Source organism: Odocoileus virginianus, chromosome 19, assembly GCF_023699985.2.
Source record: "Odocoileus virginianus isolate 20LAN1187 ecotype Illinois chromosome 19, Ovbor_1.2, whole genome shotgun sequence".
NCBI lineage: Eukaryota > Metazoa > Chordata > Mammalia > Artiodactyla > Cervidae > Odocoileus > Odocoileus virginianus.
The window spans coordinates 6,332,689-6,359,007 of NC_069692.1; the positions used below are offsets into that span (position 1 = coordinate 6,332,689).

At 41.1% G+C, this 26,319-nt stretch overlaps 1 protein-coding gene across 2 annotated transcripts in view; it reads right to left on the minus strand.

Moving 5' to 3' along the window:
* Positions 1-3,105: 3,105 nt before the first annotated feature.
* ELOVL4 (ELOVL fatty acid elongase 4) overlaps positions 3,106-26,319 on the minus strand; it is a 41,973-nt gene continuing 18,759 nt past the window's right edge. For both annotated transcript variants that reach the window (XM_020899286.2, XM_020899278.2), the window contains 5 exons: positions 13,903-14,090; positions 12,802-12,882; positions 9,487-9,658; positions 7,931-8,058; positions 3,106-5,681 (listed from right to left, as the gene is read on the minus strand). In XM_020899286.2, coding sequence (XP_020754945.1) covers positions 5,406-5,681; positions 7,931-8,058; positions 9,487-9,658; positions 12,802-12,882; positions 13,903-14,064 — 819 coding nt within the window. In that variant the 5' untranslated portion in view covers positions 14,065-14,090 and the 3' untranslated portion in view covers positions 3,106-5,405. The remainder of the gene's footprint in view (positions 5,682-7,930; positions 8,059-9,486; positions 9,659-12,801; positions 12,883-13,902; positions 14,091-26,319) is intronic.

A 26,319-nucleotide genomic window follows, 5' to 3' on the forward strand; every position in this document is an offset into this window, starting at 1 on the left:
TAAACCCTAACTATATATAATCTTCTTAGAAAAATGTTAAAGTTGTGTTTGGTTCCCAGATTTATTGAGGAAATTGGAACATAAATCATATTCAAAGTGAGGTATGAATGCCACTAACATAATACTGTGCAAGACTAGTAAGCTACCCACCCTCTCATTACCAAATAGCTTGGTAATCATTCTTCTTGAAAGACTGGTTCTGAGGATAGCTACCTCACAGGGAGGAGAATCTCAGTCTAAGCCTACAGCATCAGGGATGACAAAGAATGAATCTCAACAGGATGCTTTCCTTTCTTTTAATGGTAAATAATAAAGGAAGAAAAAAAATTAAACCGAGGAAAGGAACTACCTGACTGGCTTCTCTAAAATTGCAAGAAAAGGATTCAAGGGTATGTGGAGACTGACATGGATAAGAACATGCCTGTGGGCTGACAAATACTTTTTACAATGCAGTCTTGTATTTAAAGTGGGATATCCAGTCATTTCAAGACCTTGTCGTTTTATAAACGGTTGTATTATTTAAACTTTCCCAGAGTTTTTCATTTTAGCTTTTAATGTGGATATATTCTTTGTGGAGATGTTCAGTTACAATGTGACTTTCTGATAGCTGCATTAGATTATTATAATTAGGTAGATAGACATCAAATGATGTGTTTCAGCATGCATTTATTCTTAAAGAAGATACTGCTTTAAGGACACATTCTTTGGGGAAACCTCACCTATGAGGGTGCTAGTGGTAAAGAACCCGGCCTGCCAATGCAGGAGATGCAAGAAACGTGGGTTCTATCCCTGGACCAGGGAAGATCCCCTGGAGGAGGGCATAGCAACCCACTCCAGTATTCTTGCTTGGAGAATCCCCATGCACAGAGGAGCCTGGCGGGCTACATCTCATAGGGTCACAAAGAGTCGGACACGACTGAAGTGACATGCATGCACATACTTATGCAAATAGAAAAAATAAAAAAATTCTAGTTGAATTTCAGTTTAAGATCAGGTGGATCTCCAATGAATAAACGTTATGAAGGAAACTCTGGTCACACGTGGACATGTAAACATGTCTGTCGTAAAATGAAGAAGACAAAGAAAAAAGGAGACCTAAGTTCTGGGGTTTCTTTTAAACTGGTAGAAAAATGTTTAATTTCTCAAAAGATACAGCAAAATTTAGACCTGTAAGTGTAAAAGGACACCAAGAGATAATTCAGATCATCCCCCTGCCAGGATGGTAATTAGTCACCATTCAAACAAAGCTATTACCGTCTCTTCAAACATCACGGTCCTCACCTGGTATTTGTTCTATATGTCAATTGTAACTTTTAATTTAGACCTCTGAATACCCTTCAGGAACACAGGGTTATGTTACAGCCTCCTATTATAAAAACTTAAAAAAAAACAGCTGTGCCTTTCAATTGACACTTGTGCATTCCCTCTATAATTTACATCAGGAAAACCGACCTGAAAAATACTTGCGTGATCTGCAGTGTTTTGACACAAGAAATCTGTTTCTACATTTCTTCCTTTTCACAAAGATTCTTCTGGTTCAGATGTCCTCTGCCTAAAACTGTTGTTGCTGTTTAGTCACTAATTTGTGTCCGACTCTTTTGCTACCCCATGGACTATACAGCCCGCCAGGCTCCTCTGTCCATGGAATTTCCCAGCCAAAAGTCCTGAAATAGGTTGTCATTTCCTCCTCCAGGGTATCTTCCTGACCCAGGGATCGAACTCACATCTCCTGCATTGGCAGGTGGGTTCTTTTACTGCTGAGCCACCAGGGAAGCCCCTGCCTAAAATACCTGAGATTAATTTAAGGATGGATTGTAAAATCCAGTAGTAAGGACTTGCTTTCTGAGGTTACCTGTCAAAACCACTTACGTGCTGAGTGGCAGATGACTGATCTCATCAAGCAGGTTTTGTGGTTCCTGCTCAGATGCTGTGTGCCTGGGCAGGTTGCTCGGCCTCTCAGCTCTTCGACCCTGTTGATCATCCAGCAAAATCCTAACTCTGAGTCACCCAGGTCTACAGTGAGGATACCACTTACAGCTATACATCCACCGTCATTTTTTTCTCAGTAAGGACAATGTTACAAACACGGCTGGCTGAGGTTAAGGCCATAACAAGGGATGAGCTGAGAGACTGTGAACAGTTCAGTATGCTGTCACATTCTAATGAAGGTGAGATTCAAAGGCTCTGCCCCAACAGTCAATACCTAAGGCTTCAATTACATTATTAACAGATATGGCAGCAAAAATCACCTCCACCTCTAGGTTCTCTTTCTCATTTACAGGGTATCCCTCTATGAAGCATGTCCCTGGTGACTCAGATGATAAAGAATGTGCCTGCAATGCAGGAGCCCCAGGTTCAATCCCTGGGTCGGGAAGAAGTGCAGGAGAGAATGGCAGCCCACTCCAGCATTCCTGCCTGGAGAATTCCATGGACAAGAGAAGCCTGGTGGGCTACAGGCCATGGCGCCGCAAAAAGTCGGACATGGCTGAGCCAACTAACCCACATGAAGCAAGCCTTTAAATTAAAATATTCCTGATAAATAAAAAAGCACTGCTAGATTTCATGTTCTAAAATGTGAATATAATAATCTATAGGAAAATATGTTTGAATGCCTCAGAGTATGTGTGGAAAGAGTGAAAAAGAGAATAACTGAATTAATAATGCTAAAACTGGAACTAGTCAGTGTCCAGCAGAAAAGCAGAGTCAGGGGTAACACAGAAAACAGAAGAGAGCCATAGTTACCAATTCATTGGGAAAACACACTGCTAACACGCCTCAGCTATTTCTAGTCAATGCAAATATTTCAGAAATTCCCTGTTTTCTAAGAATATTTTTCTTAAGTTACTGACAAAGTTTTACCAGAAAGAGGATGCAATCCTCCTCACTGATTTTTACATATGAGGCATGTGTATTTAGTGGGGTAATAGAGAAATTATGAAAGTGCTCATAAAAGGCTGTATTTATTACATCTTAAAATCATCTTTGGTTAAAAAAAAAAAAAAGAAAACTTAAAAGTATAACAAGGACTGGAGGATTTGAATATCAGAACAGGAGAACTTGCTAACTTTATTTTTAGAACAAAAAACAGCACACCGTTAAAAAGTGTTACCATGTACACACTGCTATATTTAAAATGGATAACCAACAAGGACCTACTACCATATAGCACAGGGAACTCTGCTCAATATTACACGACAACCTAAATGGAAAAAGAATTTGGTAAAGAACAGATACATGTATATGCAGAACTGAATCTCTTCACTGTACACCTAAAACCAATACATTGTTACTCAACTACACTCCAATATAAAATTAAAAGTTTCTTTAAAAAAAAAAAAAAAGCTTACATTTGAAATGACAAATGTAAGAATTCACAACAAAATGATATGCCAGGAATCCAAAAATTCTTCCAAAGAAACATCTAAGTTTTAAAGTAAAAATATGCTACCATAAAAAAATAAGCTTTTTGCCAGAAATTATTGACACCCAAGTTCTAGTTTCATTTCTTTTCTACACTAGAAATTGGCAGCAGGGAATAATTTAGAATATTAACAACTGAATTAAATAAATAAATATCTAGCAGATTTATATTATAATAAACTGAGTAGCCAAAAAAAATCATTTTTCCCACAGCAGTAGTATATTTATTGTGCTGAAATCAGGTAGCAGGGAATGAATAGCTCTAGGGAACTAGTACAGAATGTTCACAAAGATTTACAAATCTCTAGTCATTACAAACTGAGTTGTAAAAACAAAAGTGTTGAATCCTCCTAGATCAAACTATTACGTGCTGCAAATTTTCTGTAGTTCTCATGTCTGCATGCCTTGGGTTGGGGTGGGGAGGAGAAGTGTGTAATTTGAATGCACAATAAATATTTCATAGTTTACAAAGTATTCTCAAATAGTCTGCACAAATAGCATTACATCCTGCACATGCAGTTTTGATATGTTAAAGATACTTAGAAATACTCATGCCTTTTTATTTTTTGGTCACAAGATCCCTGTGCAATACCCACTAGCAATTTAACCTATGTAATAAGACATAGTACAAGTTCTTTCCTAGTGAATTTCCAGTTGTGTTTTTACATTACATGAAATACTTCATTGGTAAAGAGCAAATTTAATTTTCTGGATCTGACTACCCTCACTTTTACTCACTTTATGTCTTAGCAATTAACACCTTTTAACAATCAAGCATTGAATTTAATGATCTTTAGCACCAAGGAGTCAAGAATATTGCACCAAAATGGGTTTACACTTCATATCTAGTTACAAATAAGATCTTGCAACTTTGTCACAGAAAAATATCACTCCAAAGTTAAACACATTGAAAGAGAAGGATAATTTCACAAAAAAGCTTGCTGTATGCTATTTGTAAAAAAAAAAAAAAAGTTAGTGAACTTGAAAGTTAGTATTAAAATTTACATTAGAGGACTCCTTGATTTTTTAATTAAAATTTATTTAATTTTAAATGTTCTTTCCAACAGAAGAGGTAGGTATATTTCCACATATGAAAAATCGGTAACAGCCACAAATCAAAACAAGGAAAGCCTGATAAAAATCAACATACTCTCTTCTAACAGCACATAAATGTAGCTATTTTATGATGTTACTAGTAGACACATGAGTTGTTTCATGTTCCAATCAGACAGTAATCTTAAATTTCATAATATATACCCAGTAGTAACAGGAGTATTGAAAGGCTGCCTTTTCATCACAGAAATTGTTTCCCACAGTGATTTGTGCTGCAGGTCACAGTGAACTGAGCCACTGGACAGGATTTTACTGTAATTCTATTGTCACCAACACCATCATCATAAAGCCTCTAAAAGTCTACAAAGATCATCAGATTTTTAAAATTTAATTCCAATCAAAAGGGTATCTTCGGACTACAGGTGGAGAGATTTGATCATTCCAGTAAGCAAATGAATTCAAATGTGCACATTTTAAACTATCTGCATTTCCAGTTTGGGACCAGAAAAGGTAAGGTAACTGATTTTCATCAGTACATAAGTTGCAATTTAGCTAAAAAAAAAAAAAAAAAAAAAAAGCATAAAGACTGTGTTTCTGTGATCATCAAACTGAAGGATGAAGAGAAATGAAAAATCTCATGCATTGTTGGATGTGAATGTGGGGGGGAGGGTCTCCAAAATCACGTGATGATTGCTTTGGTCTGACAACATCAAGGCTAATAAAAAAAAATGTTTAAAATAAAAACTTCATAAATAAAACATCTGGGTGTTGTATTTAACACTTTACTCAATCTAAAGGTTACTAATAATACATAGAGCACATTTGCCTTTTTTCTCCCCACCCTCAAACCCTCATTTGCTTCTGTTTTCCCTGAAATCTTAAATGAAGTGGGAACTTCCTCACTGTCAACACCAGGTAAGGCCCAGTTCGCTTTACTCTCCTTTTGCTTTTCCATTTTTCTGCTTCTTGCCATTTTCTACCACTAGGTGGTTTTCGGATTTGTTCACACCATTCGCTGAAATACCATTCGCTGCTGTTTTTCCAGGTCTTGCTTTCTTGGGCTCTTTGTACGTCCGCACATAGAAGTTAAGGAAGAGGAATATGAAGCTGATGGCGTAGGCGATGAGAGCCCAGTGCATCCACTTGGGGAAGGGGCAGTCGGTGTACAGCGAAAGTGCTGTGTGCCCGATGGTCACGTGGAACTGAACCTGAAAACAGAACAGCAGAGCCACGCTTACTGTGGGCAGCAAGCAGCTCGTCCCGACCGCAGCACCTTCCCTGCTGCTGAGACAGGCCTGAGCCTGACCCAGCGCCCAAGACCTCAGTGTTCTCTGGCTCCTTCTCACGTGGGCCGCTTCTCAAAACCATGTCCTCAACGAGGGCTTCCTGCTAAGACTCAAGTACCCCCACCCAATGGGGTCCTCCATGCCTTTAACCAAAGGGTTCTGGTTTGGGCTGCTTTTCTGTTTCGTAGGGATTATGTCTTTTGCATCTGCTGACTTCTGGACTGTCCGTCTCTCCCCTCGAGTACCACCTGAGGGCAGGGCTCTGCATTCATCCCCACGATTCCCGGGCCCTTGGCCTGGTATCTGGACTCAGGGAATTATTTTTTGGATAACGCTGAATAACGTTATCTAATGAGAGGGAATATCACTGGCCTAAGAGAGTGAAGGCTCCTCAGTTTTTGTTTTCCTCCCAAATAGACTGATTTCTTTCCACAAAGTTGTTAGCAAGCTGGTACATATACTTTTAAAAATGAGTTTATCAAAATGGCTCATTATCTGTTTCTTATAGAATTGGAGACAGGTAAATATGCATTTTAAAATTAATTAAAAATTGAATTAACATAATCCTTTAAAAACTAAGATTCTTGGTAAAACTTAGTAGATATTTGATAATAAGTATAAAAGGAGAGGACGGTTCTCAATATAAGAATTTGTGAATTCCATGGGGTTAAACAACACTTAATTTTTCACAAGGTTAACATACAAGATTCACTGCTGTGAGAACTTCTGCCTTGGAAATACACTACCCTTCACAAAATTAACACCCGATTTAAAATGGGCAGTTGCAGCTTCTCTTTTAAGGATAGCATTATCAATATTATTACATTAAATATAATTTTAAAAGTTTATCCCATGTAAAGCTCCAAATTTCTATCAGACTAAAAAACTTTAAAAGTTTCCTGTGGCAAAATCCAGCTTTTATGAACTTTTGATTTCACAATGATTCTTAGAACCTGCATCGCTGGAAAAGGGTGTGTCTGGGGGTGACAGCCAGGCATCGCTCAAAGAGAATCAGGTGCAGTCTTCCCGCAAAGTAGATAACAACAGTTCACATGATTTCTGTCTTCTCATTTTCTTGGGCCCACTTACTAACAACTGAGAGAAACGAATTACACAAACTGTGTAAACAGGTTACACAAAAACTGGAGGAAGCTTCCGGTAGCATTTTACTTGCAGATGAATCCTGCACACCCAGCACTCCCCAAAAGCTGTGCTTCCTGTTTGGGTAGCCTGTTGTTTGGCAACTTAAAACAGAGATGAATGATATTTCCAAATGTGATTCCACTGATAAAATTGTGCACATGCTATGATTAAAGCAAATTATAATAAATTCCAAGGCTTGAAGAATAGCTACCAGGTTGGTTTTGGATTTCCGGTTTGATTACTGGGCTGGTGCTTTAGCTCTGAAGGTTGCACTGAGTCACCCAGATGCTACCAGAAGTCCTAATAGGGGTTGGTGCTGCGAACTGTCTGCTCTGAAGATGAGCATTTGAGTATACCAAGCTCTGCTCTCTAAGGATTGTGTGTTAGGGATTTAAGAGTTCTTTGATCCTTGGTCCTTTAATTTATTTATTTTTTGGCCACACAGTGCTGCATATGGGATCTTAGATCCCTGACCAAGGATCAAACTCGCACCCTCTGCAGTAGAAGCATGGAGCCTTAACCACTGGGCGGCCAGGGAAGATCATCCTTTACCCCACCCCTTCCTGGGCTCTGTGATGTCTCTACAACTTTCCTATTCTAAATGTGTAGGATCTGTTCACAAGGACGAAAGATGGGAGTAAAAAAACAGAAAATGTATTTAAGGGCAGAATGAAGAGAGGTAATAATAACATTTTAAGTGGAAAAAAACTAAGAAGTTATTTTTCTAATCATAAACGAGTGTGTATTTTGCAGCGTGCCTAGATCTTTACTCCTTCATTTCACAGAGATGTTTAAAGGATATTCCTATTAGACAGACAGGACCTGCATCTGGTCTTTTAGGGGCATTTAAAAAGCAAGAGTCTGTGAGCACTCAGCCTATGAACAGGCAGCTCAGAGCCAGACAGCCTAAACTCCTATCGCTGGAGCACAGAGAAAGCCAGTTTGGTAACATAAAATGGTTGAAAATGACTCAGCACTTCACAATTAATGAGAGTCTAACATTCTCCGTGTTTTAACAGAGAACTCACCAGCTGCAGCATGGTCAGGTATCGTTTCCACCAGAGATATTTCTGAATCCACGGGCCAAAGGCAGCTAACCCGTAGTATGAGTACATAATCACATGGATGAAGGAATTCATCTGGGCTCCAAAAAATGCTTTAGAAAAAGAGGTGATAAAAGACACAGAAATCTTTATTTAGGTGATAAACCACCTGAATGTAAAACAAATGAATCTACGTTATTTTCCAACATTTAATTCTGAGTATAGACGAGAAATAAAAGTTGTAAAACAGTTCTAATGGACAAGCCTTCTCTTAAGATCATGCCAAATATTTTTACAGTTTAGACTCCAGCTTTAACCATATAAATAAAAATGGGTGTTCTTCAAAGGCAAAGGACTTCCTCAGTGGCTCTGCGGCTACTGCTGCTAAGTCGCTTCAGTCGTGTCCGACTCCATAGACAGCAGCCCACCAGGCTCCTCCATCCCTGGGATTCTCCAGGCAAGAACACTGGAGTGGGTTGCCATTTCCTTCTCCAATGCATGAAAGTGAAAAGTCAAAGTGAAGTCGCTCAGTCGTGTCTGACTCTTCGCGACCCCATGGACTGCAGCCCACCAGGCTCCTCCGTCCATGGGATTTTCCAGGCAAGAGTACTGGAATGGGGTGCCATTGCCTTCTCCGTCCAAGTGGCTCAAGTAGGCCCTAATATACTTAAGTAGGTCCTAATACTGCCAATATTATTTTTCATTCTGTTACTCTTGGGGGAATAAAAGCCAGGGTACATATAATGGTTTAAGCAGATTTGTAAATCCTTCATTATTGTCTTTACATGTGCCAATATACATAGCTACAACAAAATAATACTCATTTCTTAGATTTCTAAATAGTTTGAAAGTAAAGTAGCAAGATGAACTCTAGTATGACTTGTACCCTGGGTCCCCATCAGAGGAACGGTCTGTTTCCAGCTCAGTGATGTGAATTATCTCCAATGTACAGGCATGTGAGAAGCTGGAGGCAGATCTTGGCCAAACTGTGAGTTCAGATTCTCTTCAGCACTGAGAAGGCTACATACCATTTCCCTTGAGTAAGAAGCAGCAGGTGCTCTGGGGCCTATTTGGGAGCAAGAGCGGGCTCTGGCTTGCAGGAGAGACGGAGCCTTCAGAGGGAGAAGCTCCATCTTGGTGTCCTCCGGATCCGAGCCACTAGCATTGCTCCCTCTCAAAATGCTGTTTGCTACACTTGGGATTCATTTATGCTAATCTCTGCGGTAAATCTTTAGCTGTGAAAGCAGTCACAGATAAACAGCTAAAGCTCTACTTTCTTCAAATTTCTTTAAAGCGAAATTAACACAGGAATAACTAAGCCTGGAAGTAAGTTATATCTGTGTGTGTGTGTTGAGCTGCTCAGCCGTGTCCAACTCTTTGCAGTCTCATGGCTGTAGCCTGCCAGGCTCTTCTGTCCATGGAACCCTCCAAGCAAGAAAGCTGGACCGGGCTGCCATCAGACCACGTCAAATTCCCGCCACCTTCCACCCGACACATTGACATAATTTAGTACACGGGGACATGTTCCTGAAGATGCTCACCCTGTCCTCCTGGGACCCACTTAATTCCGATCCACCACAAGGTGAACATGGTGCAGTGATGATACACGTGAAGAAAAGAGACTTGGTTGTTTTTCTTCCTCAGGATAAAAAACACCGTGTCCAAATACTCAATTCCTTTAGATATAAAGTACCACCACAGAGCAGCAGCTATCTGCAGAAAGAAAGGGAAAGCATTTTACAAACACCAGAATGGTACTATCACATGGTTTTCTACTAAAGTGAAGTCTTAAGCAATTTTTACTGCACAAAACATATGAGGCATAGCATCATTTTTGTTTAAGTGGGTGTGAAACCTAGGCATCTATTCATGGGGAAGATGATGGGAAATAAAAGACTTCAAATCTATATCTACACTGTGCCAACAGTTCGGAGAAGATTTTCAGTCTGTTTCATAGCTGGATGTCCTGGGTACCAGCCCACTGACTGCAGTGCTGTGAACACTTTCAACTGCTATGATTTCCAGTGTGGGAGAGAAACAGATATTTACTCTATAAAGGCATTTCAGTTGTTCATGCCGAGCCTATATTCCAGCCTCAGAGATTCTTGCAAGTGTGCTTGAGGAGCAACTCGTCTCTCTTTATCACTTTAACATGTGCAACAAAATACTTAACCACATTATTTTTTATTAGGTGGTGAAATTTTTAAAATGATAAATTGCAATAAACACACACACGCAACAAATATTTCCTAGGTCATAAATATAATCCTGCTTACATGAGTAAGTCTTTTCTTTTCCTGGGCTCTAATTAAGACACCAGATGGTGCAGAAAGATTACATTACACGCTGAGATTAAGGATCCAAGGATCCAGTGAGAGGTGACCTCTGTATATACATTTTAAAATATTTCACAGGAATCCCACTAAAATAGTAATCTAGATTCATCTTTCTTATGTCAAGTATTTTCTATGACATCTGCACCATATACCAACAGCAAAGGCAGCAGTACAAAACTGAAATCTAATGGTAAACTTGTGTGTGTTAGCAGTTTGGCAGATGCATTCACAGGAAGGCTTAGGCTCTTCAGAGCTGACAGGGTCTTCATTTGATAAGAGCACCTGTTGGATGCCATGGGTTTCTGTTTGGGTTTGGCTGTTTGCTTTTGAAAAACAAAATTATGGTTTTAAAGTGTAGGCAAGGAAAAAAGAGAACATCCAAAGAAAAAAATAATGTATTTACAAACTGAGAATTATTTACTGAGTCTGTTTGCATAATAACATTGTTGAAAATGATAAAGTTGTTTGAAAACAAACTTGAAATAGGGAACTACTCATAGCAACACTATATTTAATATTCACCATTATGTTAGTATTTTACAGTGTAACATTTTGGTGCAGTAAGAGGCTTCCCGGGTAGCTCAGCAGTAAAGAATCCACCTGCCAATGAAGGAGACATAGGTGTGATCTCTGAGTCGGGAAGATCCCCCAGAGTAAGAAATGGCAACCCACCCAGTATTATGGAGAATTCCATGGACAGAGGAGCCTGGTGAGATACAGTCTGTGGAGCTGGACAGGACTTAGCAACAGAGCATGCGAACTCTATCTAGAAGGGAAGAGGTCATGTCTTATTTCCCCTCTTATCTGGCACTCTAAGTTAGCAATGAGTCATAAACAGTAATTAACACTCCTTCTCTTTAGTTTGTGAAAGTGTTAATCGCTCAGTAGTGTCTCACTCTTTGTGGCCCCATGGACTGCAGCCCGCCAGGCTCCTCTGTCCATGGAATTCTCCAGGCAGGAGTACTGGAGTGGGAAGCCACTGCCTTCCCCAGGGGATCTTCTGACCCGGCAATCAAACCGAAGTCTGCTGCATTGCAGGCAGATTCTTTTGCATCTGAGCCACCAGGGAACTGGATAGCTACATCAAAGTGAAAAGATCCTTCTTAGCTACATAACAACCAATACACAGATGAGTCTCTGAGTAAAACACTTATTCTGCCACATCTCAGAATAACAGAGAGAAATGTTCAAATACAATCTGCTGCCACACTTTCTCCTCCTAGATTTCAGGCCTCACAACAGCTACATTTTTAAAGAACTCAACAGTTCATGCATGCCAGGAGGGCAGGCACACAATAGCCAGAGTGGTATTTTTAAAACTTGATCCCCCAAATACTAACATGTTGTCTCCCCCAAAGGGTTTATCTGAGCTCACTCCTCAAAGAAAGCAAGTCCCACACGTTTCCTTTTCTCTCACCAGATGCAAGTAAGACCAGTCCTGCTCCACTGCTCCAACCTGGAGAAGGTTCTGGAGCAACAAAGGGGCTCCCCTCAGGCAATCTCAGGTCTGAGCTCCCTTTTAACCGTTTGTTTACACGACTGCCTCTCCCACCTTTGCTAGAATGTCAGCTCCACAAAGGCTGGGTCCCTGTCTGCCTTTCCACTGGGGCTCCCAGTACCAGCGCGCTATCTGTGAATAGCCGATGTCAGTACACACTTGTTAAATGAATAAAACAAATGTGACAACCAAAAGGGGTAATTTTTTTACCAGCGTGTTAAGTCTTTCAATGAGGAAATGAAGACAGAGACATAAAATCATAAATACATTAGAGCAATTTGGTCTCGGGTCTTGATGAATACTGGTGTTTATATTGTTGAACCCCAATGCTAAAGAGCTATTTTTTTTTCAGGGCCAGCTACTACATATTATATTATTGCTACATATATCATATCTAACATAAAACACATACATATATACAACATATGTTATAGACACATATGTTTAATACAAACACAGTATACAAGAGAAATTCAATAAATAAAGTAAGTATTGTTTCTTCACTTGAGTAAAATGGCAATTTTACTGATGTAGGTGACTACAAAGTAAAATATGATAACATTGTATTACTAATCTATTTTTCTCAAATATAAATAAAAACTGGGTTTATACCTATACAAGCTGTGCTATGCCTAATTTACTAAACATTAAATAGTTTATATTTGTCTTCCTCGTACTTTCTTAACAAATGAATTCAACTTCCAAGAGTTTCTATTCTCAACCAAAAAACCAAGAATCTAAAATATAATCTTTATACTAAACATGGAACTATTATTATTATTATTTTTGAGTACTGCATTTCAGTAGTTCAACACATATTCACTCTCAAATCACCAAATGAGAAAAGATAATGGGGGAAGAAAATGGATTTTAAATTATGTATGTTTTTTAAAAAGTAGTTTTATTGACTCAAAACAATCCCACTATAGTTTTACCACTACATTAAAGCATATTTTTCACAGACTAGAGACTACAAAATTAAACCAACTTATACTGATTAGCAGTATTTTTAATATACTTACCCTGACTTCATGAACGTTATCAGAATAATCCACAGTCTGGCAAATATAGCTATATCCTGCATTATATGATCCCATGAATAACTGGAAAAAGAAAATAACATTTGGAGTAAAGTTTTAGAAGATATAACATTTAAAGCACTACCTACAATGTGCAAACTTCCAAAATATTTTTAAAAGCAATATTGTCTTAAAAATAAATTTCAAATGCATTAAACATTTAATATGTTGGAATTTCTAAAATTTATTATCTGTCAATTTATTATTAAATTGAAATCTAAATTGACATGTAAAATTTGGACTGAGACATTCTATCTGTATTATAATATTAAGAGAAACTGTGATTAACCATGCTGCAAGAGTTGCATGGGTTTCTAGTTTTGAACCAGAGTGGATTGCATCTAACAAATTAGGTAAAGTAGCCAAATAAAGTTTTTTATGATGTTGAGTTTCTCACAAATTAAAAAGTGCTTGGGTCAGTCTAGCTTTTAGGATTTCCTTTTAAAATGCCATAGAGAATTTCGTGGTGTCCAGAAAAGTATCCACTGGTTAGCAGCAACAGCTGTATAACTTATTTTAGTTCCAACCTAAAATATTAATACAATTATATTATGTGGTAGGATTTAAATTTGAAATCGGTATTTTACATCTGCATATTTTCATCAGTTACCAAACCTGAAACTGCTGAATGAGAAATATAAATAAATAGCCACAACTATTTACTGAGGACTTAATATGCTCTAAACACAATGCAAAAATTATCTCACTTATTTGTGATACCTTAGAAGACAGGTATTATGCCCATTTTACAGATGGGGGAAATGAGCCTCAAAAAGTTAAGGAACTTCCAATGTCAGAAAAACTAGTAAGGGTTATTTTAGAATCCAGTTTGTCTGCTTCCAAATTTCACTTTCAGTAAGTCTTTATACTTTATGAATGTTTCAGATTTTTGTTATCCATGCTTACGTCAATAACATAAAATTTACTCTTAGAGGAGCTAACAGTTATCTTAGGGCACAACACTACAATCATAGTTTAACACATTCTTATTTTCTAATTTGCAACAGACCTGAGGAAGTATAAAGTGAACTTTAGTAAACCTACCTCTCTGAAGATAAAAAGGTTAAGCAAAACCATCCCGAAATTATAGAGAATGAGCACTAAACGCATCTGGAAAGGCTCTCGGTCCTTCATCCATTTGGGACCCAGCCACACGAAGAGGAGGTACAGGGTGCTTATGCAGAGCGTCGGCAGTGGGGACTGCATCAGGGGCCAGTTCTCGACGCGTTTATCTAGACAGGGGACACAACATTCATTACGTGATAAACATTTCATCAAATGAAATTATTAGGAAGGGCCACGTTTCAACTTAGCTTTCCTCCGTGACCAAATACAGATCCTCAGAGGTCCAACAAAAACACATGACATACAGTTGTAACGACATGGATGAACCTAGACCCTATTATACAAAGCAAAGTAAGTCAGAAAAAGAAAAACAAATATCGTATATTAACACATACATATGGAATTTAGAAAGATGGTACTGGGGAACCTATTTGTAGGGCAGCAATGGAGGTGCAGACATAGAGAACAGACGTGTGGACACAGTGGATGAACTGAGAGAGCAGAAGGGAAACGTGTATGCTACCATATGTGAAAGAGCCCGTGGGAGTGTTCTGTATGACACAGCGAGCTCAGACCAGTGCCTGTGACAACCTAGAGGGAGGGAGGATCAAGAAGGAGGGGACATATATACACCGACGGCTGATTATGTTGATGTAAGGCAGAAGCCAACACAATATTGTAAAGCAATTATCCTCCAATTAAAAATACATGCATTTTTAAAATACATGACATAAAAACCGAAGAAACAATACCAATTCCTGGGAGTAGCTTTTGGAAGTGAAGTTGCATTATATAAGGTACACCTTATATATTTGACAGAGAACCTTGACAACAAAGAGATGAAACAAGGTTCATTGAAGATACAGAATAGGCTTGGGGTGAAAAGTTAATCAAAGGTTTCATAGACAGAAAATACTTGAAGGAGAAACTTGACCTTATATTAAATATGTGAAATAAATCAGCAGTTTGGAAGCTACTCCCTCCTATGCTAAAAGCAGGAAAAACTTAGTAAACTGAAAAAGTCTGGAGAACAGAAGCCATCCCCTGGAATATTTCTGGATGCTGAAGACAAGAGTATGGTTATACCTGAATTAAGTTGAGGATTAAGTTGGAGGTCATTACAGTTTGGCAACCACCATATTCAAGACATTTTTCTTTTTTCTTGAGAACATGAATTTTTTCTTTTCCCATGAATATAATCAACTTAAGCGCTTTTCTCTAAAGTGATAAATCACTAACCTTATGTATGTGTAAATATATACATCTCCAATGTAACACATTATTTCATTTAAATTGAATCAGCTGTCTTTAAATTCAAATATGTAATCTTGAATCAAATTTATAACAGAGTTTTGCAACAAATATTTCTGAGATGCATAAAAATGAAATACAAGGTAGACAAAACTTTACATTATAAAAAGACACTGAAGTCAATTTTTATATTTCTAAAAGCTAAACGGCATTTTGAAGGTTATGAATCTAATATCTAGTTTATTCTTGGTAATACATATTATTTCTATGTTGTATTTTGAAAAAAATAATATATTTCTCAATAGTTAAAAAATTTTAGCCAGTTCCTAAAACCTAGCCTAAATGAATGTAATTTAATTGCTCATTACAATGTCTCTCTATTTAAACTGTCAGTTTTATTAAAACTATAAATGTGAAACAGCTCTGGATAAGTTAATTCTCTGTCAAAATCCTTTACATAAAATAAATTAGTCCGTTCCTATATTACTGTCAACAGAAAATAAGACAGAAGATGTGAAACACAAGTACAAAAATATTGAATCACATAGCTTCCAAAGTTGGGAAGAGACTTAATAACTATGGTTTCCAAAAAAGAAGAGTCGCTAGAAGGGTGGGACGGGGCTTCCCAGGTAACTCAGCCGTTAAGAATCCCCTCGCAATACAGGAGATGTGGGTTCGACCCCTGGGTCAGGAAGATCATCTGGGGAAGGAAACAGCAACCCTCTCCAGTATTCTCACCTGGAAAATCTCACGGAGAGAGGAGCCTGGAGAGAGGAGAGAGGAGCTACAGTCCCTTGGGTTACAAAGAGTGGGACACGCCTTAGCAGCTAAACAACAACAAGGATGGGATACTGACTTGAAAAGAAAAGAAAAAAACAAAACACACACATATGAGAACAACAATAGAAACCCCAGAGGAATTGATTTTACTTTATAGTTTACAGTGGAAGCCTACTATCTATCTATTCATAGAGATTATGGTTCTGTCACTCAAATCAAAACATATTCCAGAACTAAAAATAAACTAAAATACTTAAAGGACAGGAGGGACAGTAGTCCTCTCATAGGGAGGGCAATTTAAAAGACGGTGGGGTGGCTTTAGGTGAAGGTACTGTACCACTGCGGTCTTACCGTGGTCGTGCATCTTCTCTAACGTCGCTATGGTATCCCTCTGCACCCAGATCTTCCTGTGTCAAAAGGCCCCTTAAAACATGGAGTATTTATCTACTTAGATCTCTATTTTTCTGTATTATAGAAAAAGGCTGATAGGAAGCCCCTAAATCCTAAAGCTTGGATCTACTTCCGGTCATGAGGAAAGGAGTTGCCGGGGTGTCCCATCTTCATCCACAAACTAGAGAGCTTTTCCCATGGGATAGATGCAAACAGCAAGCGAACTCTGCTATGAGATAATTTATGTAAGAAAGAAAATTACAAAGAAAGATTGATTATATTCCTTGCGGCTGAAGATGGGGAAGCTCTATACGGTCAGCAAAAACAAGACTGGGAGCTGACTGTGGCTCAGATCATGAACTCCTTATTGCCAAATTCAGACTTAAATTGAAGAAAGTGGGGAAAATCACTAGACCATTCAGGTATGACCTAAATCAAATCCCTTACAATTATACAGTGAAAGTGACAAATAGATTCAAAGCATTAGTTCTGACAGACAGAGAGCCTGAAGAACTATGGACAGAGGTTCATGATATTGTATAGGCAGCAGTGATTAAGACCACCCCAAGAAAAAGAAATGCAAAAAGGCAAAATGGTTGTCTGAAGAGGCCTTACAGATAGCTGAGAAAAGAAGAGGAGTGAAAAGAAAAGGAGAAAAGGAAAGATCTGAGTGCAGAGTTTCAAAGGAGAGCAAAGAGATAAGAAATTCTTCCTCAGTGATCAATGCAAAGAAATAGAAGACAAAAGAAAGACTAGAGATCTCTTCAAGACAATTAGAGATACCAAGGGAACATTTCATGCAAAGATGGGCTCAATAAAGGACAGAAACAGTATGGACCTAACAGAAGCAGAAGATATTAAGAAGAGGTGGCAAGAATACACAGAAGAACTATACAAAATTTATCTTAATGACCCAGATAATCACGATGGTGTGACAACCAGACATCCTGGAGTGCAAAATCAAGTGGGCCTCAGGAAGCATCACTACAAGCAAAGCTAGAGGAGGTGATGGAGCTCCAGCTGAGCTATTTCAAATTCTAAATATGATGCTGTGAAAGTGCTGCACTAAATACGCCAGCAAATTTGGAAAATGCAGCAGTGGCCACAGGACTGGAAAAGGTCAGTTTTCATTCCAATGCCAAAGAAAGGCAATGCCAAAGAATGCTCAAACTACCGCACAATTGCACTCATCTCACACGCTAGTAATGCTCAAAATTCTCCAAGCAAGGCCTCAACAGTACGTGAACGGAGAACTTCCAGATATTCAAGCGGGATTTAGAAAAGGCAGAGGAACCAGAGGTCAAATTGCCAACATCTGCTGGATCATCGAAAAAGCAAGAGAGTTCCAGAAAAACATCTATTTCTGCTTTATTGACTATGCCAAAGCCTTTGACTGTGTGGATCACAACAAACTGTGGAAACTTCTTCAAGAAATGGGAATACCAGACCACCTGACCTGCCTCCTGAGAAATCTGTATGCAACAGTTATAACTGGACATGGAACAACAGACTGGTTCCAAATTGGGTAAGGAGTACATCAAGGCTATATACTGTCATCCTGCTTATTTAACTTCTATACAGAGTACATCATGAGAAACGCTGGACTGGAAGAAGCACAAGCTGGAATCAAGATTGCTGGGAGAAATATCAATAGCCTCAAATATGCAAATGACACCACCCTTATGGCAGAAAGTAAAGAAGAACTTTTAAAAAGCCTCTTGATGAAAGTGAAAGAGGAGAGTGAAAAAACCTGGCTTAAAGCTCAACATTTAAAAAACTAAGATTATGGCATCCGGTCCCATCACTTCATGGCAAATAGATGGGGAAGCAATGGAAACAGTGCCAGACTTTATTTTCTTGGGCTCCAAAATCACTGCAGATGGTGATTGCCGCCATGAAATTAAAAGACGCTTCCTCACTGGAAGAAAAGTTATGACCAACCTAGACAGCATATTAAAAAGCAAAGACTACTTTTTCAACAAAGATCCGTCTAGTCAAAGCTATGATCTTTCCAGTAGTCATGTATAGATGTGAGAGTTGGACCATAAAGAAAGCTGAGCACCAAAGAATTGATGCTTTTGAACTGTGGTGTTGGAAAAGACTCTTGAGAGTCCCTTGGACTGCAAGGAGATCCAACCAGTCAATCCTAAAGGAAATCAGTCCTGAATGTTTATTGGAAAGACTGATGCTGAAGCTGAAACTCCAGTAATCTGGCTACCTGATGGGAAGGGCCGACTCATTGGAAAAGACCCTGATGCTAGGAAAGATTGAAGGCAGGAGGACAAGGAGATAACAGAAGACAAGACAGTTGGATGGCATCACCGACTTGACGGACATGAGTTTGAGCAAGCTCCAGGAGTTAGTGATGGGCAGGGAAGCCTGGTGTGCTGCAGTCCATGGGGTTGCAGAGAGTTGGACACGACTGAGCAACTGAACTGACTGACTGACTGTAACAAAGAAAGGAAGATAAATTCATCTGTAAAGTGATTCTAATCTCTAACATCATAGATTATTTCTTACTCTTATACCCACAACTCTTATTGACTTCAAAGGCAGTTCTGTGCAGCAAGCAAGGGAAAAATTAGAGAGGTGGGTTCAAAATTTCCCCCAAATCAAGAATAAATAAAAATGCTCATTCTTGGGAGGGAGTTGGGTGGAGAATGGATACATACATGTTTATGTATGGCTGAGTCCCTTTGCTGTCCACCTGAAACTATCACAACATTGTTAACTGGCCATACTCAATATAAAATAAAAAGTTTAATAAAAAAAATTTAAAAACAAAGAATGTCAATTGAGTCACTCTAATCTTCAAGAGCTCATGCTCGTTCTCAGTCATGTCTTACTCTTTTGTGAACCCATGAAGCCCACCAGGCTCCTCTGTCCGTGGGATTCACCAGGCAAGAATACTAGAGGGGGTTCCCACTGCCTACTGCAGGGGATCTTCCTGACCATTAAATGCAAACAATTCTACAAAACACACATTGGTTGTTGCAGTCCATGAACATAAGCCTCAAACCTTGCTTAAAATATTAATTTGAATATTATTTTCCTTAAACCCGAATAGCAAGTTTACACATGACGTAAATGATTGGTTATATCATCCTAATTTTGTAAGACCAAGAACAATAAACTCTGCTTCATCAGAATGGTGGGAGAACTGAGATTCTCTTTAACAGACTCGTTCAAACTACACAGAAGTTACCATTTCATTCAGGATTCTTAATTTTCAAAGAACTGAAGTCTTTCACTAAAATAAAAGAAAGTTCTTTGGGAAAAAAAATGCCCATCCTTTTTAATGCATGGTGTTACTCATGAAACAGAGATATTTAAAGAGACAGGAGTAAGAAGCTGAAGGTCTAGACAGGAAGAAATACAGACAGAAGCCAACAGGGGTAAAAGAGGTGGGGGGGGCGGGCAGACAAGGAGTAACAGTCGCCACAGAGGAGGCATGTGAGACTCCACTAGCAGACAGGCGCGCTGTTTTAACGCCAGCTCTGCAGCTGTGGGTAAGACCTTAAGGGCACAACTTGTCCTCATTCCCTTCATCTGTAACACCTGATGGGGAGCAGTGAAACTGGATTAGCGCTTCTCCAACGACAACAAGAAAAAGAATCGCTTGGGAGCACAGTTACAGTGCAGGTTCTGACTCAGTAGCTTGGGGGTATGGCTCACCTTTAGGAAGATTTTGCACTTTCTAGAAGTTCCAAGTGAGGCTATGCCAATGTTCATGGACCATCCTTGAGTATCAGAACACTGGGTGATCCCTTGGGAGTTGTTTCTTCTAAAAATTGCCACTTTTTACAACAACAGCAAGGGGAAGAAGGGTTCCCTGGTAGCTCAGATGGTAAAGAATCCCCTTACAAGGCAGGACACCCCAGTTTGATCCCTGGGTCGGGAAGATCCCCTGGAGGAGGAAATGGCAACCCACTCCAGTATTCTTGGCAGGGACAATCCCATGGACAGAGGAGCCTGGTGGGCTACAGTCCATGGGTTTGCAGAGTTGGACAGGACTGAGCAGCTTTCACTTTTTCAGAAAGAGAAAGACTGGAACTGAAGGTAAGGAACACTGGATTAAGAAAAGAAGCAGTTTTCGCTGGCCAGGGACCCACTTCTCACAGCCAGAACCCCTGCATGTGTTCTCCTTATAGCGCATCACAGTGTCCTGTGACCATCCTCCAACGCCCCATCTCCACACCCTCTGCCTCTGGCCTGACCTCTTAGCTTCTGAGTTCGGTGTTTATTCTTTTTAACTAACCACTTTTTACCTCTTTATTTATTGTTGGTTGTGCTGGATCTTTATGGCTGTATGGGCTTTTTTTCCTCTAGTTGTGGCTACTAGGGGTTTCTCATAACTGTGGTACCTCATTGCTATTAGCAGGGGCCATCCGGTAACTGTGGTTCCAGGGCTCCTCATTGCTGTTAGCAGGGGCCACCCCGTAACTGTGGTACCAGGCTCCTCATTGCTGTCACCAGGGGTCATCCCGTAACTGTGGTTCCAGGCTCCTCATTGCTGTTAGCAGGGGCCACCCCGTAACTGTGGTACCAGGCTCCTCATTGCTGTCACCAGGGGCCATCCCGTAACTGTGGTTCCAGGCTCCTCATTGCTGTTAGCAGGGGCCACCCCGTAACTGTGGTACCAGGCTCCTCATTGCTGTCACCAGGGGTCATCCCGTAACTGTGGTTCCAGGCTCCTCATTGCTGTTAGCAGGGGCCACCCCGTAACTGTGGTTCCAGGCTCCTCATTGCTGTTAGCAGGGCCCCCCCCGTAACTGTGGTTCCAGGGCTCCTCATTGCTGTTAGCAGGGGCTACTCCATAACTGTGGTGCCAGGCTCCTCATTGCTGTTAGCAGGGGCCGCCCCGTAACTGTGGATCCAGGCTCCTCATTGCTGTCAGCAGGGGCCACCCCGTAACTATGGTTCCAGGCTCCTCATTACTGTTAGCAGGGGCTACTCTGTAACTATGGTTCCAGGCTCCTCACTGCTGTCAGCAGGGGCCACCCCGTAACTGTGGTTCCAGGCTCCTCATTGCTGTTAGCAGGGGCCACCCCGTAACTGTGGTACCAGGCTCCTCATTGCTGTCACCAGGGGCCATCCGGTAACTGTGGTTCCAGGGCTCCTCATTGCTGTTAGCAGGGGCTACTCCATAACTGTGGTACCAGGCTCCTCATTGCTGTTAGCAGGGGCCACCCCATAACTGTGGTACCAGGCTCCTCATTGCTGTCACCAGGGGTCATCCCGTAACTGTGGTTCCAGGCTCCTCATTGCTGTTAGCAGGGGCCACCCCGTAACTGTGGTTCCAGGCTCCTCATTGCTGTTAGCAGGGCCCCCCCCGTAACTGTGGTTCCAGGGCTCCTCATTGCTGTTAGCAGGGGCTACTCCATAACTGTGGTGCCAGGCTCCTCATTGCTGTCAGCAGGGGCCACCCCGTAACTATGGTTCCAGGCTCCTCATTACTGTTAGCAGGGGCTACTCTGTAACTATGGTTCCAGGCTCCTCACTGCTGTCAGCAGGGGCCACCCCGTAACTGTGGTGCCAGGCTCCTCATTGCTGTTAGCAGGGGCCACCCCGTAACTGTGGTTCCAGGCTCCTCACTGCTGAGCGCGGGCCGCAGCAGCCGCAGCCCACAGGCTCAGAAGTCGCGGCTTCCGGGCTCCAGAGCGCAGGATCAGTAGCTGCGTTGCACAGACTTGGTTACTCCACAGCAGGTGGGAAATTCCGGGACCAGACATCGAGCCCATGTCTCCTGCACTGGCAGGTGGACTCTTTACCACTGAACCAGCAGGGAAGCCCTTAAATAATCTTTCAAAGGAATTATACCCTCTATTTGAGTTACACGGGATCCAAATGTAGATCATGCGTATTAAGGTAAAAGAGGACATGTTTCTGGTATGCTGTCAGTACACAGTGATGGGTGGGGTTCCACACCATGAATTTTATAAGGGGTGGAAAAAAAAGAAAAATTCTACTGAAACACTACCCCTCTTGCCAACACTGAAGTCAGATTCTGTCATCGAGGAATACCAAGGTTCAAATGGATTTTATGTAACATTCTTGGGAATGCTCTCTATGAAAAGCTCTTATAGGGGAGGGAGAGGGTCAATATGGCACAAATATTACATAAATTGAACTCTAGCTGATTTGTCATATTGTCTTCTTTCTATATTTTATTAATATGTTTACTGACATGTCTATGCCTTCATATTTTGATAATTTTGCTCCTATTTTTGAGTCTATTTATTAACAATTTTGGGCCTTCCTCTATGGCTCAGATGGTAAAGACTCTACCTACAATGCAGGAGACCTGGGTTCAATCCCTGGGTCAGGAAGATCCCCTGGAGAAAGGAATGGCTACCCACTCTAGTCTTCTTGCCTGCAGAATTCCATGGACAGAAGAGACTGGCGGGCTACAGTCCATGGGGTCACAAAGAGTCAGACACGACTTAGCAACTTTCACTCTCATTAACAATTTTAAGCCTTTCATGTTGCACATCCCTGAATATTCATTAGAAGGACTGATGCTGAAGCTCCAATACTTTGGCTACCTGATGTGAAGAGCTGACTCATTGGTAAAGACCCTGATGCTGGGAAAGATAGAAGGCAGGAGAAGAAGGGGACGACAAGAGGATGAGATGGTTGGAAGGCATCATCAACTCAATGGACATGAGTCTGAGCAAACTGTGGGAGATGGTGAAGGACAGGGAAGCCTGGCATGCTGCAGTCCATGGGATCGCAAAGTGTCAGACATGACTTAGCGACTACAACAACAACAATAAATTACATGTGTAGAATTTCAGATTTAGAAATGATCCCTTTATTTTAAAAAGGAGATGCATAGAGACCAAGAGACTTGCAGGAGAAGGGGGAGCCCACCTTCTCAGTCACCATGCCCACTCATTTTAAGGGAAAAATGGTCCCACCATTTTTTCCCTAAATTATAGGCATGAAGAAAATTTTCAAATAAAACTGTGACTATCCATCATGGTCCTTCAAGGGAAAGAAAGCAAGAGAGACTTACAGAAGTCCCCTGAGCAGAAGGGAGGACAAGAGATAAACACACCGAGGCTCACACCTTCCCAGCTGCTGCACCCAGCAGACCTGGTCTAGGATCGCAATGCTCTGGAAGACACAACACCAAATACTGAGGAAAGACCAAGGAAGTCTAGCCTGCAAAAGAGGAGGCTTATCAAATACTGAAAGACCTAAAGAGGTGCCAAATTTATTCTCCATCCAGAGAACCCATGAGAAGAGCTTGAGCAAAGTAAATGACGCCTATAAATTCAGAAATTTCCAACCATGAGGTCTCTCTTCCTATAAGTAGAAAAGCTGTCTCCTTTGGAAATGAGTTTCAAGTTATTAATAATTAAATTAATTTTAAATTAAAGTTAAGCAAATCTAAAGCTAAATATTACTGCAAATCAAGTTTCAGAGCAAGGAACTTATTTCAAAAATAAGACTTACCAAGACGCATTACCTTAACCTTCCAGACCCTTAAGCGTTAACTACTTTTCTCAAGAAACTGTTTCCATCTAAAACACTTTGTTTCACAAAGCTCATGCCAAGTGAGATTGGTTTACAACACTAGTTTGGTCAACAATCAATTTTACCTATATTAAAAGGCCATGTAATGGTTAACGACTATATGTGCTCATGAGAACTCACAAGCTGTTCACTAGAAAGAGTTCACTTTACTATGTGTAAATTATACCTTTATTTTAAAATGGTACCAAAAAAAATGATCCATCTGAAGTGGGGCTTCCCTTGAATACTCTCCCCACCAACAGCTTCGTTTATTCTTAACCTGATTTGCACCTTAAAAATCACCCAGCATAGTAAACAGAACAGCCCTTCTACCCCTTCTGAGCTCAGTGATTAGAGGCAGGCCATTTGGTCCCTGACCTCTCAAAACTCATCATCTATTAGAGGAGACAGACAAGACACATCAATTGCTTTGCAGGATTCTGAGAGCAACATCAGAGGTCAGTCTGGAGACAGGAGAGAGGTGACAAGGGCAGCTTCCGGAGCTGACGCCCTAACCATGCCTTGAAGAAAAGAGGAGTAACTTGGCAAGCAGATGGGAAGGGCGGAAAGCCTTCCTGCAGAGAGAACCATTTGTATAAAAGCCACAAATCAAGAAATAAAACACTTAATCTGGAATCTAAGCAGGCCTGAGGCAGAGGATGTGAAGTGAATGTGAAAGTCACTCAGTCGTGTCTGACTCTTTGCAACCCCATGGACTAAACAGTCCAGGCCAGAATACTGGAGTGGGTAGCCTTTCCCTTCTCCAGGGATCTTCCCAACCCAGGGGTAGAACTCAGGTCGCCCACATTGCAGGCAGATTCTTTACCAGCTGACCCACAAGGGAAGCCCGAGATAGAGGATATACACAAGGAAAGATGGCAGGAAATGACTAGAGATTTACAGGTCAGATCAGACCTGGAAGAGTCTCACAAACTCTGCTGAAGAGGCTGGAACTTAAAGATGCTTCCTTGGTTAGAAACTGGAGACCACATGTGGCTTTCAGCAGATGCTGATGGAGGCAGCAGGGGATGGACTGAGGGGAAAGGCAGAGAAACCAGCTGGGTCAGTGGTTCTCAAGTATCTGTCCGTTGCCCACAGAAGAACCATGTGCTCATTAAAAATGCAGATTCCTAGTTTCCACCCCAGATCTACTGAATCACCATCTCTGTGGGTAGGGCTCAGCACTACAAACCTTCAAATTCCCCTGCTGATCCTGATGGGCGGGCAGCCAGCCTTGGAGACCACTACACCGTGCAAGAAATGAGCGCAACCTGGATCCAAGGGTTGCACTGCCGATGGAAAAGACAGGCAGATGTGAAAGTCACAAGAGCGAAATCTACAGGCTTGGTGGCTGATGTGGATGTGAGAGGTGAGAGTGAAAGAAAAGCTCAGGGTTACTCCCAGATTCCTGGCCCGGCTGGTGGCACAGATGGTGAAGTTGTGGATCTGGGACAGAGCACACAGGAAGAGAAGCAGGAGGTAATCAGGTGCTTTCTAAGCCTCTCCTGCTTGAAGCACTCGTGGAACACCCAGCGGGAGGTATCCAGCAGGGTCTGCATCTGGAGCTGCGGGCGACTGCCGGGGTGGCGGACACACAGAGGCGTCACTGGCAGTGAGAACTCCTCCAGGGTCTCAGGTCACAAGGGCAAGAACACACAGTGAAAGACTAAAACGAACGAAGGCTGAACCCTGCGGAACACCAAAGGGAAGAGTGGGATCAATGGCTGTGAAGCAACCAGAGAAGAAGGAAGAGAAAACAGAAAAAGACGTGAGGACCAAGAGAGGGGATGGGCAACACACTCTATGGATGCAGAACCAACTGTTCTTTCCAAGTCTTTTTAACGAGGAAAAATAACTGTCTCACAAGGTTGACGGGTGATAGTGAAATGGGTACGTGCCCAGCACACGTGGACGCCACAGGCCCTTCCTTCTGTTGTACCCTGTTCCCTATGCATCTCCATGCAGGTGGTCCCACATCAGGGATCATCTGAGCCCCTCTGGCTAAGAGCCAAGCCCTCTATGTCTTCTAGGCCTTTTCTTCCCAACCTAAAGGAGTGCTCTAGGCTCTGAATCTGAACTCTCAAGTCAGACTAGCAGCCTTATGACCCCAGCTTTCTCACTCACCAGCTGAATAAGCCCCAGCAAGTTACCCAGTCTCTCTGACTTTACGGGTGATGATAGGGTTGCCGGGAGGAATAAGACACGACGGACAGTGTCTGACAGAGAATAAGAAAGAGCTCAGTACATGTCAGCACTGTCTTTCCCACTGACAATAATCAAACCACTAAATCCTCCTCTCTCCCAAGAGAAGAGTTAAATCAAATTAAAGAAAAATCGCCATCAGCCATTAATCTTAGCAGGAGACTGTAAAATGAGAAGACAGAATATTTTATAATTTATATGCTGAGAATACAGCACATTTTATAATTCATTCAGGAGAGCAAATGCATAACA